We start from the raw sequence: 18,779 nt of genomic DNA on the forward strand, positions 1-18,779 counted from the left end.
CAGATTCTCCAGGTAGGTGTGAACCACAGGTGGCACACAGACTGTGCCTGACGCACAACCTGGCACCAGGATTTTATACAAGTGATGCTAAATAAGTACTCGATTTCTTATTTCTTAAAAAGTAGAAAATGCAAAGCATGCAGGTGTTTCCTCCACAGAGCTTTGATCACTGCTCTGCTTTCTACCTGCCGGGGTGGTGGGATCCTGTTCCCAACCAGCTCTCACCCGGGAGGTCACTTCATTCTATCTTTAGAGCAAGTGTTTGTGCCCCACAGCCTGAGGGGTTCCGGGTGCTTTGGAGCTGCTGTTGAGTCGAGGTTCTGCTCCTGTGCAGGCATCCCCTGCGAGCCACCGCCGGACATCCCCAACGGGCAGCACACGGGCCGGCTGCAGAGCGAGTTCCACTACGGCACGGCCGTGACCTACAGCTGCAACCGCGGCCTCCCCCTGCACGGGGAGCCCTCCATCCACTGCACCACCCGCGACGGCCACAACGGCGTCTGGAGCGAGCCCCTGCCGGCCTGCGGAGGTGGGCTGGGCTGCCCGGGGGTGCAGGGACCCCCAGCCATCCTCCCAGCACCGCTCCGGGTTGGGAAACTCCAGCCAGCTGGAATTCTTGCCCCAGCATTTTCCAGGGCTGAGGCCAGGCAGCGTAGGGGAGGTTGGAATGCCACCCTGCTCCCCCTTCCCCTTGGAATGTTTGGTAGTGCAGTAACATAATCTCTAGGGGAAATGATTTTTGGGCTTGTGTCTTAAAATTGCAGCCCTTGGTGGCTTCACACAGCCCAGCTCTGTGTGAGGGCCTGTTATGAGCACCTGCCCCTCTTTCTTTTCCAGAGGCAAGCTGTGCTGTCCCACAGATCCAGCACGGGAGGATCGTGGCTGCCAGGGCTGCCTATGCACACAGGGACACTGTGACCTTCCAGTGTGACCCAGGCTATGCCATTCGTGGCCACAGAGAGATCCAGTGCCAGCCAAACAACACCTGGGAGCCGCCTGTGCCTGTCTGCGAGCAGGGCAAGTGTCCCAACAGGGTTTAACCTTCCCCTGCTCTCCAAATCCGCCTTTTGTGGCTCTTTAACAGCCAGGCTGTTCTCTGTCCTGGCAGCTGGCTGCAGAGCCCCTGCCAGGCTGGGCTTTGCCGAGCTGAAGGAGCCCTACAGGAACCAGACAGTGTTTCCTGAGGGGAGCAGGGTGGAATTCATGTGCCAGCCTGGCTACACCCAGCTCCTGGGGGTGTCACCAGCCATCACCTGCCTCAGCAACCAGACGTGGTCTGCAGCGCTGGAGTTCTGTAAAAGTACGTCCTGCAAGTGCTGAAAGCCTCAAGTGGGAAGCTTGGCTGCTTTCCATGTTTCCCCCGCTTTGTGGGTGTCTCTGCCTGCCCTCTGTGGTGCCATCCCTGCTGGGATGTGAGCACAGCTGAGGGCTGATGGAGGCTGGCATTCCCTTCCAGGGAAGCAGTGCCCCAGCCCAGGGAACCCAGTGAATGGCAGAGCTGTTGTCCTGACAGATCTCCTCCTCGGGTCCAAAATCAATTACACTTGTGACAAAGGGTGAGTCCTGCCCTAGGGAGAGTGAAGTGGATTTTCAGCTTTACACAAGCCAGTTCTCAAGTCAGAACTCTTGGCTGCCACTTGCAAGGGTTGTAAAGAAACCTCAAGTCAAAAAATCTCACTGTTAAAATAATGAATCCTTCTGTGTGGTCCAGGTACAAGCTGGTGGGAGGCTCCCAGAGAATTTGTGAGGTCTCTGGCACACACGTCTCATGGAGTGGGGATCCTCCTGTCTGCCAGCGTAAGTAGGCCACCACAACAGGCCCTTGGAGATAAAGTGGAACTTCTTTCAAGCCAAAGGTTTTATTGTAAAAGATTTCTCAAGCCACTGAATGTGTAAAATATTTCCTTTCTCTTTTCATTTTGGTTTGGATATGCTTCTGAGAATGATTTCAAAGGTCTTTTATTTATTCTGGTGCAAACTGGGAAGAAACATTAATGTTTTAAACTGCCTGTTAGTGGGTAAGTATTTTTCATTGGCCAGTTTCTCTCTCTGTGTCACCAATGGTTATGGAAAGGGAGGTAAGAATTGTCCCAGTACCTCCAGACACGGGCAGCAAGGAAGTGACTCACAGGAGGGGACAGATTTCCTTCCCACGTGTCATTTTATCCATGCAAAGTTTGTTCCTGGACAATCAGGTCATTGTGTCACTGCTGAGGTGGTTTCCCCTCTGTCAGTGCCCTCGCTGGGCAGTGTGTGTGCCCTGCAGCCCCGGGCAGTGCTGACCCCCCTTGTCCTGCCCACAGGCGTCACCTGCGCTGCCCCTCCGGCCATCCCCCACGGGACACACAGCGGGGGCTCCAGGGCCACCTTCTCCCTGGGGGACGTGGTCACCTACACCTGTGCCTCGGGGCTGGCCCCAGCTGGAGACACCTCCCTGTCCTGCACCTCTGCGGATGGGGAGCGTGGCACGTGGAGTGGGACAGTGCCACGGTGCCAAGGTACGGCTCGGGGTGTGCCCACAGCCAGCTCAGGCTGGCCCTGGCACAAGGGACAACCTGGGGCAGGGCCTGCACCCATGGGGACACAGCTCACACCACTGATTTCGCTTATTCACAGCAGTTAATGTCAGTGTTCCAAACAACTCAGTGGATTTACAATTTTTTAATCACATTTCTAAGCATAAAATGCTTATTTGGTAGCACTTTACTATAAGAGCTTTTCTTTTTGATGCTGATGGGGGAGTACTATTATTGCTTCAGTTTTCATTACAACTTAATTTGACGTATTACTTCTGAAGAAGCCCTGAAAACCAGGATGTTGGTTTCTGATGAAGCAAAGAGCTAAGGACAGTTCCTGGAAAAGTCACATATGACCTTGTCCTGGCTGACTGCACTTGTGTTGCCTCGCTGCTTTGCTTTCAGAAGGTTGGGGGTTTTTGCTGTTTATCTTGCCCTGCCCTATTTCTCACCTGCCTTTCCCTGTTCCCGGCAGAGGTGAGGTGCCCTGCCCCGCCGAGCATTGCCAACGGGCAGCACGGTGCCAGCCCCGGGGCCAGGCACAGCCCGGGCTCCGTGGTGCTCTACACCTGCGCCGAGGGCTACTCCCTGCTGGGCAACGCCTCCATCCGCTGCACCGCCAGGGGCACCTGGAGCCGGCCCCAGCCCCGCTGCCGAGGTGCGCTCCTGGGGCTGCCTCCGGCTCCTTCTCCTTCTCGGCTCTTGGTTTAGTCACCGCAAGCAAATCCCCAGGGACAGGCAGAGAGCAGAGGTGCCAGGGGCAGGAGGAGCCCCATGTGCCCCTGTGGGTTTCCCTTTCTGTTCCCACTGAGTACAAATGCTCAGGAACAGCTGAATAATGATATTTAGTGTAAGAACAAGAGTCAGAAATGTTGAAATGCCCGTGACAGGGATGGCAAGGCCCAGCAGCAGGTGCTGTCCCTGCCCAGTGCCCCTCCACAGCCAGGAGGGGCTTCACATCCCCAGCTCTTCACATTTTGTGCTCTTTCCTTCCAGCAATTGGCTGCACCAGGCCAGAGATCGAGAATGGAAAAGTGGCTGGGTCAGAGACCACCTACAACCTGGAGGACATCATCATCTTCGAGTGCAACTTTGGTTATGCCTTGAAGGGCTCCCAAGAGTCCCAGTGCCAGTTTGGGAGCAAGTGGCACCCTCCTGTCCCCATCTGTGAGAAGCGTAAGTGCAGACGAGGGGCAGCTGATTTCTGAACCCCTGTAAAGGAGGTAAAGGGGCTGCAAAGGAAAAACATGCACATAATATGTCCTGCCATCCTTCTAATCCCCATCCAAACCCCTGAACAGGCTGCCTGTGGAGGTGTGGGCATCATCTGGCACCATCCCTGGAGGGATTTAAAAGACATGTGGATGTGGCACTTGGGGACATGGAGCAGTGGGCTTTTCAAACCTAAATGATTCTGTGATTCAGACCCTTGTTATATGTAGGGCTCTTTCAACGAATCCACAAAATCCAGGCTGGTGCCTGATATCATTCATAACCACAGAAAGACCAGAGCAAATTGTTAGGGCCACAGATGGAAACTAACCACTGTAGACGCCTAAATAGTGAGAAGCTATCATTTTTATGTCAGTAAGCTCAGAAAACATGAAGGCTGGAAGGTAAGAGAGGGTAGGATGGAAATATCATTCAGTGACACCCTCCTTGCTGTTGGGCAGAAATTAAAGGGAAAGAACAAAGTTAAAAGGCTGCCTCACCCTACAAGGGGGTTTGTGGTACCAGCTCTTGCCTAGCTGGGATGTTTTCCTCTCCTTGCAGTGCCGCCGTGTCCTTCCCCTCCAACTATCAGAAATGGCCAGCACGACAGCAAGGGGGTGACAGAGTTCATCCCTGGCATGGCAGTGAAGTACCGCTGTGACCCAGGCTACCTCCTTACTGGGAAAAGCACTATTTCCTGTTTGCCATCGGGAGTCTGGAGCATCCCTTACCCCCGGTGTGAAGGTGAGCTGAAATGCTGCTACCCTCAGTGCAAAGGGAGAGCACTGCACTCACACAGGCTCCCAAAACCAGAGGAGCGCCCTCAGCTCTGGCACCGTGCCCCCAGCCTGAGCCGTGCTGCTTTTCCCTCCCAGTGATCACCTGCAGCAGCCCCAGCATCAAGGACGGGGAGGTGGCTGAGGGCCGGAGGGCTGTGTACCACCCTGGGGACAACGTCACCTTCCAGTGCCACCCAGGCTTCGTGCTGAGGGGCAGCCGTGGGGCCAAGTGCCAGCCCGACAGCCGCTGGGTGCCTGCTGTGCCCACCTGCCAGCCAGGTGAGCCAGTGTGACGGGCTTTGCCGTGGTAGCAGTGCTCCTCCTCTGGGTGAAACCCCTAAAACAACCTCTGCTCTCTGCTCCTGCCCTGGCAGTGCGGCCCTGCCCTCCGCCCCCCGTCATCGCCCACGCCACGCTCAGCGCCGAGCCGGGGACCAACTTCACCAGTGGCACCTCCGTGAGCTACAGCTGCCAGCCTGGCTTCTCCCTGCTCGGGGACCCCTCCGTGCTGTGCACGGCCTGGGGCAACTGGAGCCTTCCCTACCCACGCTGTGCAGGTGGGGCTGCCCCAGCATCCATCCTGTGCCAGGCTCAGAATCCACTCCATGCCAGGCCCAGCATCCACCCCGTGCCAGGCTCAGCATCCACCCCGTGCCAGGCTCAGCATCCACCCCGCGGCTCAGGCTCAGCATCCATCCGCGAGCTCAGCATCCATCCCCGCATCCGAATCCCCCGCCAGGCTCAGAATCCATCCTGTACCATGCTCATCCATCGCCAGCTCCACCCACGGTGCCAGGCTCAGCCTCCATCCCGTGCCAGGCCCAGCATCCACCCCGTGCCAGGCTCAGAATCCATCCTGTGCCAGGCTCAGAATCCATTCTGTACCATGCTCAGCATCCACCCCGTGCCAGGCTCAGCCTCCATCCCGTGCCAGGCCCAGCATCCACCCCGTGCCAGGCTCAGAATCCATCCCGTGCCAGGCTCAGAATCCATCCTGTGCCAGGCTCAGCGTCCACCCCATGCCAGGCCCAGCATCCATCCCATGCCAGGCTCACCCTGCATCAAGCAAACCTGCCAACCTGCAGGATTGCATGGCACAGGGAGAACCACAGCAGGAGCTGTGCTCACTTTGGTGGCACTGGGAATAAGCTTGTGGCACTGCTCAAGTTTCCCAAAAGGAGACAGGCTTGGGTGTTCTAAATATGGAAATTAAAGATTTCTACACTCTACAGGTCAGGGTTGTATGAAGGCACCACACTGACCAAACTATTTTTTTTGGCATTGCTTTATCCTCTTTTGTTTTAAGGCCACATAAATTAGGTGCCTGTGTCCTTACATGCTGAGTGTTATTTGATGCAGACAAATGTCAGACTACATAGAAGATGCATTAATAACTTGGGGTTTAGCAGTCCCTATCAATGCACCTGTTTCTCTTTAGCTGCATTTCACAGCCAAGGACATATTTCTCACACCCATTTTGTTTCTTGGCAGCTGGTTGTGGCACACCAACACCGTTGCTATTTGCTGAGCTAAGCGAGGAATATGAAAATCAGACTGAGTTTCCTGTTGGGATGACTGTGAACTACACTTGTCGGCCTGGATATGTGGAACAGCCACAGATATCACCAACTATCACATGTCTTGAAAATCTAACGTGGTCTGAAGCCCAGGAGTTTTGCAAAAGTAAGTTTTGCAGCTGCTTCCAGTTGGTTTAAATTGTTGTATGCTGAAGCCTTGTAATTTCCCCTTCACCACTCCCTCCTTTGGAGGGTTTGGGCAGACTCCTGAAAATAGTGACCTTTCTCCTATGACACTGAATTAAAGAAGCATGAAATCAGCTCATCTCAACCCCTGCCATGAGCACCTTCCACTACCCCAGCTTGCTCCAAGCCCTGTCCAGCCTGGCCTTGGGCATTTCCAAGGATGGGGCAGCCACAGCTGCTCTGGGCACCCCCCTGCCCACCATGACAGAGAGGAATTCCTTCCCAATATCCCACCCAACCCTGCCCTCTGACAGTGGGAAGCCATTCCTGTCACTCCATCTCTTGTCCCCAGTCCCTCTCCAGCTCTCTTGGAGCCCCTTTAGGCACTGGAAGAGGCTCTGAGGTCTCCCTGGAGCCTTCTCTTCAGGCTGAACAACCCCAACTTCCCCACCTGTCCCAGGGTCATGGCTCTGCCCTTTTCTCAGTTTCGTTTTGTCCTCTCTCTTTAGTGCTGCAATGCCCTTCACCTCCCAGTATTGCCAAAGGAACCCACGACAGCCAGGACCTGGAGTTTTTTCCCACTGGGATGGTTGTGAACTACAGCTGTGACCCTGGCTACAGCCTCCGGGGAGAGGCATCCATCCACTGCACCAGCTCTGGCAACTGGAGCCTCCCTCTCCCTCAGTGTGCAGGTACACTGTGACTCTGAGCTTGGACTTATGGATAGCCTGGCAGTTTCTACCTGTAGGACTCATCCTTACCCTTCCCAGAATTCTGAATTCTTTACCCTCCCTTTTTTTTTACCCATTTTGCACAATGACTTTAAGCTGTACATACTCAAAATACATTTTAAAACAATTTTTGTAGCTGACATCTCTGTTTCTCCCCATGTTTTCTCCCCTGATAGGTGGCTGTGGTGCACCTCCAAACCTCACCTTTGCTGAGCTAACCAGGCAATACAGAAATCAGCTGGAATTTGCTGTTGGGGACACTGTGAGCTACAGCTGCCGGCCGGGACACTTGAGACGCCCTGGAGTGCCCCAAACTCTGACTTGCCTCCAAAACCACACGTGGTCTGAAGCCCTAGAGTTCTGTAAAAGTGAATAGCTCCATCCATTTGGTGTTGGTTATTGGAAGTTGTCTATTTCGTGGGTTTTTAAAGGAAAGATTGGTACATGGCTTTACTAGTCACATGGTCTGGGCCGCTTTGGGCCTTCTCGAAATCACATCTTTGTTGGTGGCAGAACTTGGACAGAGCCTTAAGGTACCTTCTCATAGTGTGCAGCACGACCTCAAGAGAGGAGTTTAAACAAAGCCTTGTTCTTTCCCAGGGAAGCAATGTAGACACCCAGAACCCCCCAGGAATGGCAGAGTTGTTGTTCTGACAGATCTCCTTTTTGGGTCAACCGTGAGCTACACGTGTGATGAAGGGTGAGTCCCGCGCTGCCTTCGCTGCCTCCGTGTCTGAGTTTGGTGGTGGGTAAAGGATCAGAGCCCACTCCTCCACAGCTGTTCTCCCACAGCAGACCTGAATTGGAATTTTGGTTCCAATTCTGCCATAGTTGCCCGCTCCAGAAAGGGAGAATTGTCTCATTTTTCCCTCTTGTGCTCAGCAGATTAATTTGCAAACCAGTTTCAGCTTTCCTTCTCAGATGGCCTCGAGCAGGAGCTGAGAGTGGGAGCAAGGCCGTGCTGCAAGGAGGCTCCAGCCCTTTGGAAATCAGTTGGGTCCTGATTTATCACCTGACCAATCTAACCCAGAGATTTTGGGGTCGATGTTGCTCCTCTTGGATCTGGGAAGAAGGAACTTGGTGTCCTTCATTCCCACATATGAAACCAGCAGAGAGACCTTGGCGATCAGCTGGAATCAGGAGGCTGCAGAAGGAAACATCTAGGGAGGGAAAAATCCAAGCTGAGGGACTTGGTATGAGCTGATATTTCTCTCTCTGCACCTCCAGCTACAGACTGGTTGGAGAGTCCCACAGGAGATGTGAGATTTTGGGACGAGATGTTGCCTGGACTGGTCTGCCTCCCATCTGTCGGAGTAAGTAGGTCACCACTATATTGGGGCCAGAATTGCCAAATTAAGTCCTTAAAATTAAAAAGCATTTCCTTTCAATAAATAGAATTAAATGAATAGGACTATTAAAGGATAATATTCCTCTGGGATAGTTTTTAGGTTTTTTTTATGCTTGTATATTTGGTTTCTTCTAAAAATCTTCCACATGTAAGCTTTGATCTGTCGCAGCAATTCAGACTGAAGAGTTGTGAGATGCCTGCAGGGACTTGTCCCTTTTGTTTCACAAAAATAAATAAGAAATCAAGTAAAAAAAAGTGTTTTGTAGAAGAGTGATATTTTGAGTACCACTGAAATGGAATTTTCCAAACCCTCAACTGTTATCTGAAGCACAAGGACGTTTTGTAGGGGTTGATCATTGCAATTAGTCTTTTTTTTTTTCAGATGGAATTGCTTTTTGAGGTTGGGATAATAAAACATTCATGAGAATGATAGTAGTGACAGATTTCTACCCCATTCCATCTATTTATTAGAATATATTCACACCATCTATGTTTATATGTATATATATATATATATATAAAATAATATTGTGGTTCCTTTAAGGTACCTAAAAGAACTAAAACCCCTCCCCTCAGTTCCTGGAATTATTCTTATCTGAGTCTCTAAGCCCTACCTGTGAAACTGCTCTGAGCACGCTGAGAATACTTTTAGGATGTGTTCATTCAGCACTCACATGGCTTTGTACCCCTAAATAGGAATTTCTCTTTCAGGGGCGGTGTGCCCAGCCCCACAGGTCCAGAACGGGAGGGTGGCTGTCCCCAAGCCCCGCTACACCTACGGGGACTCTGTCACCTTCAAGTGCCGCAGAGGCTTCACCCTGCGAGGCCACCCCATGTCCCAGTGCCAAGGGGACAGGAGGTGGCACCCGCCTGTACCTGTCTGTGAGCGGGGTAAGAATCAGCTCTTGGCCTTGTCAGGATTGCACATTCCTCCTGGTTTCTCACCTGCTTTTCTCTCCTGCCCGCTTACTGAAGCCAAAGTTGGTTTTATATTTCCTGTTTGCTCCAACCACTTTAAGGAGAACCCAGAAATTTCTCCTTTCATTTATGCCTCTCTTCACACACAGGAGATGAGCAGGGCTTGGGTAAAGCTGTAAGTACTGGCATGATTTGCACTTTCTCACACTGCTTGTTGCAAATCATAATCCACATTCTCTTAATTCCCTGGAAATGAGGAATTTGGTAGCTGCAGGACATTGAATATCAGAGAGCTGTGAATTTTTTTCTGGAAATGTAACACCAGGATGATGGGAAATGAAGGTAAATGTGTACATTTTATTTGCTCACCCATGTTTTTAAACTCTTACTGCTGCATTTAGATGGAGTGTCAGAACGTTATCACCACCCTGACCCCACAACAAAGCCAGGTACGTCTCTTACCTGAAGAGGCAAGATTTGATTTACTAATCACTAACTCCTCCTCCCAACGTGTCCTGCTTTTTTGAGGGAACTTTGCAGAGGGTTGGGCAGGGCTGCTGGGGTCAGTGCTGTGGAAGGGAGCATTCAGCCTTCCCCAGCTGCTCAGAAGTTTTCCCTCTTGTCTCTCTGAGCTCTGCTTTGATCTCCACTCTCTGTTTTCAGTGCTGCACTGCTCCAAGCCTGCAGATATCACCCACGGGTCTTTCCGTGGCCCAGCAAAAGCAGTTTTTACTGTGGGAACATCTGTAAAATACATCTGTGAGCCTGGCTTCTCCCTCCTGGGGACAGCATCCATTTATTGCACAGCATCTGGAGCCTGGAGCCATCCCCCTCCTGTCTGTCAAGGTGTGTTTTGGCTGCAAGAGCAAAGAACAAAGGACATTTAACAAATCTTGCCCTCGGGGAAGGTCTATAGAAGGTATAAATCTGAGTACAGAATGTGTGAGAAGCACAAGCTCGAGTTTTAACCTTTCCAAAGCCTGCTGGAGTTACAGGGGTCTGGGCTGTTGAGTGCAGGGGAAGAAATTCAAAGGGAGCAGTCGAGGCTGCAGAGGGTCAGTGCCTCAGCCACCCTTCAGCATCCCGCTGATTGTCTCTCCCTGGCTTTCCAGCTGTGAAGTGTCTGCAGCCTCCGAACATCACCAACGGGAGGCTGAAAGGCAACGCCTCTGCCACCTTTCCTTCCGGAGCCACTGTATCCTACAGCTGCGATCCCGGTTACTCACTGGTTGGGAATGCTTTCATCAACTGCACGGGGTCGGGGTCCTGGAGCCAGCCCCTCCCGCAGTGCAAAGGTGAGTCTGTGCTTCCTCTGATGTTTGGAACTCCAAGTGGGACTGAGGCACTTTCCCAGTTCTGCAGAATGCGGAATGAGAATGAATTCCTGGCTACACTCAGAAGGAACTCAAGAGCGATGTCCTAAATAACCCACAGCTGTGTTTCTCATATTTTATATTCCCTCTAAATGTCCTCTTTCTACTGCTTCCAATTTCAGAGATCAGATGTGAATTCCCGGACGTCCAAGGTGTCAAAAAAGCTATTAAAGGAAGTACTTATCGCTCTGGCACTAACATCACTCTTGAATGTGATGATGGTTACGTGCTGGAAGGCATCAGTCACACCCAGTGCCAAGAGGATTTCAGCTGGGACCCTCCCGTGCCAGCCTGTAAACTGAGTGAGTGGAATGTAAACAAAACGAAGATCAAACAGGAGATGCAAATGCATTTTAAACATGCAAATGTCTGTCTGTATTTTTAAAATAAGGAAGTATAAAGGGGTCTGGTTTTTAGAAATCTGGTGTTGTGGGTGTTAGCAGTGAGACACTGGCATGGGGAAGCTCTGGCTGCCCCTGGTTCCCTGGAAGTGTCCCAGGCCAGGTTGGACGCTGGGGTTTGGAGCAGCCTGGGACAGTGGAAGGTGTCCCTGCCCATGGCAGGGGGTTGGAACTGGATGAGCTTTAAGTCCCTTCAACCCAAACCATCCTGTGATTCTAAAAGGTTTATTGCTGTTGATTAAGGACAGTTGAGAAACGCTGTATTTTGATTGAACATTTTGCTGATTTTCCTTTTTTCCCTTCCCTCCAGCATCCCCCAAGCCTGGGTCAGTAGGCCTAGGTAAGCAGCTTACAAACATTTTTGTCCCCAGCTCAGTGGCCTCAGTGGCACAGCCTCACTCTGCTTACTTGGCAGCTACACCCTGTTGTGCATTTTGTGTACTTTACACAGTGAGAATAACCTGCATTCTTCTCCCTCAGGAGCGGCAGCTGCAGCAGTTCTGCTGCTCCTGGGGGCAGGTGTTGTCTGGAAAATCATTTCCAAGCAGAAGGAAGGGTAAGGCAGCTCTGGCTCCTTGTTCGTGTCCCTTGGTGCCAAGTCCCAAGCCTTATACGCTTGATACACTTGAAATATTTGCCTCAGCGTGTCCGGGCCTTGTAATTTTGTATCTTCAGCTCAGGTTGCAAACGATACAACCTGGAACTCATGGTGCGGTTATGTCATTTTGTTTCAAGCCTGTCTTTCTTAAAGGAAACTAAACCAAGTGTTGTTTTACAAGGCAATTCATTGTCTTCTTCTTTTTCACGTAGCTATTATCATACGTATGAAAACTATAATTACAGAACCCCCCTGAACCCAGACACTGAACACAAAGGCTCATGCCTGCCATAGGAGGTATGGATTTATATTCCTCAGCACAAAATATCAGTTAGAGCTGCAATAACTATACTGTCATTTGTTTATATTGCTGACTGCATTGTTTCCTTGAATGACTATTTTCCTAATACAATCATTCAAGTAGAAACCTCTTTCCTTTTTGTCTTCTGACAGAATATTTTCTTTTGCTGAATAGAAGATGTTTTAAACATATTGGGGTTTTAAAACATCCTATTTTTCTTTCTGACACCACCCTCAAAGTGTGTCTCTCCTTTTCCACAGTCTGGATGGTTGGTGTGCACAGGTCAGACTTCCAGACCAGTCCTTGCTTCTGACTTAAAGCTGCTTTTAATTTGTACAGATTATGAAAAAGCTGAAAAACTGCCTCAGCAGTAGTAGCGTTAGAAAAGACACTGAACTTGGTTTCTGGGGGTTTTTATTGCTTTCACACATGCTAAAATGGTGTATTTACTTACAAGTGAATCTATTTTCTATGGTGGCTCTATTGCAGCCAGCAATGAATTTTCAATGTTAACAGCACTTCACCTACAAAGTGAGGCATCTAAAAAATATCTATTTTGTGTGATTTCTTTGAAACAAAGCATTTTCCAGAAATTCCCTCCTCCCTCTCCGGGTGGCAATGGAATCTCTACACACCAGTACAAAGCCAGGAAATCCTGATTTCAACACCAGGATATCATCTCTTTCCTAGGCTGGAAGGAGATCTCATCCCTGCTGCTGCTAACCAGGCACCTGGCTCGTTCCCTGCAGCGAGGAAGCGCCGCTCATGTGGAGACTGGAATTCTGTGGCAAAAAAAAAAAGACATTTTACTGTAAATCTTCAATGCTCTTCTGCTCTCAGCAGTTACTGTAAGGATCTAATGAGGGTCAGACTGCACAGAGTGTGAGTGCTGCCTCGCAGGGAATTCTGTGCACTGCTCCTGATGAAGAATTATTTCCTTTGTCCCCAAAAAACTGGATAACCCCAAGCCTTGGTAGGAAGAAACAATCAATAATGCACTGGCCATAACTCCCATCCCCTGTCTCCCTATACCCACCAAAACATACCTGAACAAATGTGGGAGTAACCATGTATAACTGATGTCTTAATTACAGCTGTATTTACATCTTTATTTCCTTCCAGCAACGCTTATGTGCAGTGTCCCTCTACCAATGCTTAACCTAATAAAAGCTGATGATGACAATTCTGTGTCTTCTTTTACCCAGAACTTTAAGTCTTTTCTGCTTTGGTTTTTTTAAACATTTTTTGAGCTGTTCTATTTTAATGCTGCTCCACCACACACGGGATTCAACTTCCAATTTAACTTCCAAAGGTGAGCAGCCCTGCACAGGGGTGTCCATCCAACAGAGCTGGCTGTTATTTTTAATTTATCACTGTTGGTGTTCCAATGTGGCACCTAAATACACTTTCATTTTTTCCCTCTTTCATTGAGCTGCCCAGGGAAGGATTTGATCTCCTTGCACTCAGGGCTGTAATGCGCTGAGGCTGTTGTAAAATGTGCAATATGCCCACATATTCCAAGATCACTTTAAGTCACGGCATTCTTTGGTTGAAGATCTTTGTATACTTTCAATCCTAATCCATAAAAAAGGAGCAGGCAGGAGCAATCCCTTAGTCAAGGGCATCCCCGAATGAACTATCTTTAAGGATGAAGTAAATCAAGATGCTGATGCATGTATTTGGCAAAATACTCAAGGCCGAATTATTCTTCAGCTGATCAGCGATTATTACCCTGATAAAAATCACACTTTCGGTTCAACCAGAGCCTTCCCCGAGCATGCGTTGAACCGAGCTGGGCTGCGTCATTAGCGTGGCGATTAAATCATCACAACACAGCGGCTGTGCCTGGAAACCGCCCTACCCTGCAGACCAGTGTGTAACACCGGCACGGAGAGCTCGGTCCGTGGATTGTCAGCGATCCCCGACCGAACAGCGGCCCGAGCTCTCCCCACGGTGCCGCCCGGGCGTGAGGGGCCCCGGCGGGCGGGCTCGGCCATGGCGGCGCCGCGCTGAGAGCGGGCCGGGCGGGGCGGGCCGCGCATGCGCAGCCGGCCCCGCGCTGCGTCTCCGGCGGCGCCGGGAGGGAGCGGAGCGGCCGCAGCCGCGGCCCCGCTGCGGGCATGGGGCGGCTCTCGGTGCTGCCGGTGCTGCTGCTGCCCGTGCTGCTGCTGTGGCAGCTCGGCGGAGCCCGGGCTGAGGGTGAGACAGCGGCCGCTCGCTCTTTGCTCCGCCGAGCGGGCGGTGCCGGTGGGGAAGGGGCGCTCGGAGCGGCGGGCGCGGCGTGGAGCCCTCGGGGGGCCGCGGTTGGGAGGAGAGATCGGGATCAGGATGGGGATCGGGGTCGGGAATGGGATCGGGATCGGGATTGGGATTGGGATTGGGATCGGGATCCGGATCGGAGTCGGGATCGGGGTCGGGATCGGGATGGTGCCCGTGCCCTGCTCCCCCTCCGGTCCCCGCGGTGCTGAGGGTGCCCTCAGGGCCTGCCGGGGGGGCGAGGCTGGCAGGAAGGAAGGAAATGGCTCTAAGGGCGGTGGTGCAGCCGCGAGGGTTTGGGCGGGTTTGAATCGAGAGAATTGTGACATTGTTCGGGTGGGGAGAGACCTCAAAGCGCATCCCGTGCCCTGGGCAGGGACACCTGCCGCTGAGCCTCCCTCCAGCCTGGCCTTGGAGCCGGTTCTAAACTCGGCTTTCTGTCCCTTAGACCCGCTTTCCTTTTTCCTTAAGAAGGGACAATGAGCTCTGTGAGTGGGGCTGGCTTGTTTGTTTTTCATGCAGCAAACGAAATGGGTGTACGGTGAGTGAAGTCGTGTGTTTAACTACAAAATAAAGGCAAACAGACAAAAATCTGAAAATAGGATCTGGAAGGAAGTGCATTGTCTGGGTAGAATGACTAAAGAACTTGAGGAAACAATGAGTAACGTGCCTTATACATGTGTAGAGCTGGACGCTGCATGCCGTTAAAACCTAAATTAAAAAATTAGAAACTACTAATAAAAATATAGCCTTAAGAGCTCGTGAGTGATTCTGTCTCCCGTGCTGTTACACCTCAGTGTGTTTCTCTTCTTGTCGCTAAGGTGATGTGTTGTTTTTTCCCTCCTCTCCCAGGCACATGTCCCAAGCCAGAGCGGCAGCAGAATGCAGAGCTCAACGAGACCTTCAGGGAAATCCAGGATTTTCCACCTGGGACCAAAATCTCCTTCATCTGCCGGCCAGGATACGTGAAGGTCCCAGGGAAGTCACTGACCTGGACATGTGGTGATGACTTGCAGTGGTCACAAACAAGCGTGTTCTGTACAGGTAAGTTTTTGTACCCCTTTTTCCCACTGATATTTAACAGTTTCAGTTGCTTTGCAAGTGGGAATTAGGGTTTTGCCATATTTTAAATGAAGCTTGGAAAACGCTGGTGTGGGTAAGAGCAATAAGTGCCAAAGATTTTGACTGTGTATGTAACTACAAAAATGTAGAATTTTTTCTTTTCTTTTTCTTTCCCCCCACCCCTTCCCTCAGCGAGAGAATGTAAATACCCAGGACCCTTGGAAAATGGTTATTTTGATCCAACAGATCTTACATTTGGTTCAAAATTGACATTTCATTGTAATGAAGGGTAAGTGTTTTGGTGAAGTTAATGATTCTTTTTTCTCTCTTTTTTTTTTTTTAATGTTTACACCAGATTTGAAATAAACCCAAATTTTCTGTTCCAGTTCTGACCTGAAGTCTGAATTCTACCTGTAGCAAATGAAATTACAGCAAAATTTAATTTGATTCCCTGGTTTAATTACTCTTTGCATCAACCCTAATTTTTTTAGTGAGATTCTGCAGAACTGCAGTGTTACCTCTGGTGACTTCTTTCAATGCTCCTGTGGCAGAGGGGGTAGATATATATTCATCATCCTTCATTATTGAATAATTAAGTCAACAACACTAAGGAGGGTTTTTTCCTTTTCCTTGAGTATCAGTAATTTTAGGACTTTACTATTAGAGGATATTTCTAAAAATGGTAAGACTTCCACAGTTCCTTAGTGATTTCTCTTTTGTTTGTTTTGTTTTCAAAGTGAGACTGTCATCAAAATAAGCAAGATTCTGTTCTCATTACAACAAAACCTTGTTGTGTTATGTCCCTGTAAGCACAGAACAGAATTATTGATAAGAACCAATTTTTCGGTGCTTGTTGGAGAAATGAGAAATTTAAATTTCACTTCTTTAAAATTGTTACCTGTCTAGATACAGATTATTGGGTAAGGGAGAGATTTCCTGTGATATCAAGAATGGAGGTGTTGACTGGAGTGGAGCTCTGCCTTACTGTGAAAGTAAGTAAATGACTGCTGTGTTTGATTTTCTGTTCAGAGGGGTAGTTCATTTACAAACAGCTGTGCCACCAACTTCCCAGTATAAAAAAATGATGGGAAAGCAGAGATGATTTTTTTCTTAACCACTTGGGTTATGCCTGATGATTGACCACTGAAAAATGTCAGTTTTGGTGGTAATTATCTCCTATTAAAATCATATTATCTCGTATTATTACCTCATGTTAAAATCAGCCTCCTGTTGAAGCTGAGGTTCTGTAGCTTGACTTCGAGTGGCTGTGTCAGATTTTCAGTGAAATGACTGAAAAACCAAGGCTTGCTCTTTGAGATGAACCAGCTAACCCAGCAAAGCCGATCTGACCAATTTTTGTGCTTTATTTACAGTAATCCCTTGTGAGCCACCTCCCAAAATAGCCAACGGGGAGTACGAGGAGAGAGCCAGCTACGTGTACCAGAGCTCAGTGACCTACAGGTGTCTGGATGTCCCCAAGGGCAGTGATCCCTTCTTCCTCATTGGCCCAGACACCATTCACTGCACATCTGATGCACACTCAAACGGAGTTTGGAGTGAGCCACCTCCAGAATGTCGAGGTTGTTGGGATTTTTCATTCTTTGTTACAATGTCTGTTCCCTTTCCTTGGAAGTGGGGTGGGGAGAATGGACTTTGCCTCTAGGAAAGGAGGAACAAATGCTGTGGTACAAAGTTTGGTACAGTTCCAGTGGAGATTACATCAGCATGGTGGATATGGATGGATTGTGAATAGAATATTGCTAAAATTTAAGTTAAAGCTTGAAAAATATCTAAAAAAATTGAGTGTTTTGTTGGTAGAAGTGACAAGGCCAAAGTGAGGGAACTGGGAGACCACAAATCCTGCAGAAAAATTGTGTCAAGGGCAAGGATGTGGGGGCTGGATAGGACTTGTAGAAAGCTAAGGAAGAATCCTGTTCCTAAAAACAGCCACTATGGAAGTGCAGGAATCAATGTTTCTACAAAGCTTCTCCAAAACAACTTGTGGAAATTGGCGCATAGGGAAAAGGATGTTGTGTTTGGTGCAATGTTTGTGTTAACAGATCTTTCCAAGCTTTGTTTTTGTTGGTAACAAATGTTTGTGTTAACAAGTGTGTCCAAACTTTGTTTTCATTTATTAACACATGTTTGTGTTAACAAATGTTTTGCCTCTTTCAGTGGTCAAATGCGAAGACCCCAGAGTTGAAAACGGGAGAAAAATATCTGGATTTGGATTTCCCTACAGATACAAGGACTCAGTTGTGTTTGAGTGTAATCAAGGCTATGTCATGGTTGGAGCACAGGTAATTACCTGTGGAGAAAATAACACCTGGGATCCTCCACTACCAACCTGTGAGAAAAGTAAGACATTCTGTAATATTCTCTTGTGTGTTGAAAGTGTTTTAGCTAAAATAGAGCATCCTGGTGTTGTAGTGATTTCATGGGTGAAGGCAGGAGAAAAGATGTGGAGTACAAGAGAAAATATTTGCTACAAGGGAGTTAGGAGTATGCGCAGTGAGGAAAGCTGTAGTATCCTTCTGGAGTAGTTAAAATCTTTGTGTGTGTTTTTTTTATGCAGCTCTTCAGCTCCTACTTTCTAGAAATTATTTTAGAACTCAGAGAAATAATGAACCAGTAATGATTTCTGAGCAGCCATGTCATAGGATTGTATTACCCTAATGAATGTATATACAGTGATGTTTAAGTTTTCTAAAGGGAATATTTGTACTTAAAATTGGGGTAAGTTAAACTTCTGACATGTGCTGAGCTATTTTTCTTACATGAAGGCAACTTGTGTTTGTGGAATGAGTTACTGAGTTATGAAATAAACTTTATTCTCACTGAACTTGTTTTAAATTCCTGTATTAGTTTCTCCAGAGGTGTGTCCTGCCCCGAAGGTCCCCAACGGGGCCTTGATTCCAGGCAAACCTGCCTATGCAAAAGGAGAGACTGTGCAGATCAGGTGCAATGCTGGCTGCTCCTTCCCTGATGGTTCTACAGAGGTGACAGTGACCTGTCAAGAACAGAGTTCCTGGGGTGCTTTACAGCACTGTACCTGTGAGTAAAATTGCTAAAATCAGGAGCAGACTGACAAGTTTTAAATATCTGATCTAGTAACACATCTTTTTTTTTCTCCCACCTTTTCTTTCCAGGTGAGTCTGAAGGTTCTGGTTCCACACCAGTCATAAGCTATGGGAGAGTGATAGATGGACAAAAATCTTCCTACTCTGTGGGGGATTTCATTACCATTGAATGTTACACGGGGTACACCTTGAATGGGGAGGCTCGGATTCAGTACATTGGAAACAACCAGTGGGTGCCTGCAGTGCCAACCTGCCAGCTCAGTAAGTATGGGCTGCAAAATCTCCACTAAGTGAAAATACAGCTCAAAGAACAGTCCTTTTGTATTCAGGAGAAATTATTTAATGCAGCTTCCTTCTTTATTTTAATGGGAAAAATAGGGTTTGTTAAAATTAATTAGAATATTCATATTCTAAGTTAAATATTATTATTTAAATCAGTCTGCTTCAAAGATTGTGTTGATAGAAGTACTCGACTTGAAATAGCTCTGTGAATATTTTTAT

The 18,779-nt window shown here is 48.9% G+C and overlaps 1 protein-coding gene across 1 annotated transcript in view; it reads left to right on the forward strand.

The window, feature by feature from the left end:
- CR1 (complement C3b/C4b receptor 1 (Knops blood group)) overlaps positions 1-18,779 on the forward strand; it is a 38,993-nt gene that overhangs the window by 14,225 nt on the left and 5,989 nt on the right. Inside the window, exons 19-44 of the mRNA XM_030965559.1 lie at positions 335-529; positions 838-1,017; positions 1,109-1,300; positions 1,457-1,556; positions 1,712-1,797; positions 2,304-2,498; positions 2,992-3,174; positions 3,513-3,692; positions 4,290-4,472; positions 4,604-4,786; positions 4,882-5,064; positions 5,999-6,190; positions 6,720-6,902; positions 7,542-7,641; positions 8,169-8,254; positions 9,001-9,180; positions 10,320-10,502; positions 10,703-10,882; positions 13,852-14,079; positions 14,989-15,180; positions 15,391-15,487; positions 16,105-16,190; positions 16,572-16,778; positions 17,374-17,556; positions 18,064-18,252; positions 18,348-18,539. Of these exons, the coding sequence (XP_030821419.1) occupies positions 335-529; positions 838-1,017; positions 1,109-1,300; positions 1,457-1,556; positions 1,712-1,797; positions 2,304-2,498; positions 2,992-3,174; positions 3,513-3,692; positions 4,290-4,472; positions 4,604-4,786; positions 4,882-5,064; positions 5,999-6,190; positions 6,720-6,902; positions 7,542-7,641; positions 8,169-8,254; positions 9,001-9,180; positions 10,320-10,502; positions 10,703-10,882; positions 13,852-14,079; positions 14,989-15,180; positions 15,391-15,487; positions 16,105-16,190; positions 16,572-16,778; positions 17,374-17,556; positions 18,064-18,252; positions 18,348-18,539 (4,338 nt within the window). The remainder of the gene's footprint in view (positions 1-334; positions 530-837; positions 1,018-1,108; positions 1,301-1,456; positions 1,557-1,711; positions 1,798-2,303; positions 2,499-2,991; positions 3,175-3,512; positions 3,693-4,289; positions 4,473-4,603; positions 4,787-4,881; positions 5,065-5,998; positions 6,191-6,719; positions 6,903-7,541; positions 7,642-8,168; positions 8,255-9,000; positions 9,181-10,319; positions 10,503-10,702; positions 10,883-13,851; positions 14,080-14,988; positions 15,181-15,390; positions 15,488-16,104; positions 16,191-16,571; positions 16,779-17,373; positions 17,557-18,063; positions 18,253-18,347; positions 18,540-18,779) is intronic.

Source organism: Camarhynchus parvulus, chromosome 26 (genome assembly GCF_901933205.1).
Source record: "Camarhynchus parvulus chromosome 26, STF_HiC, whole genome shotgun sequence".
NCBI lineage: Eukaryota > Metazoa > Chordata > Aves > Passeriformes > Thraupidae > Camarhynchus > Camarhynchus parvulus.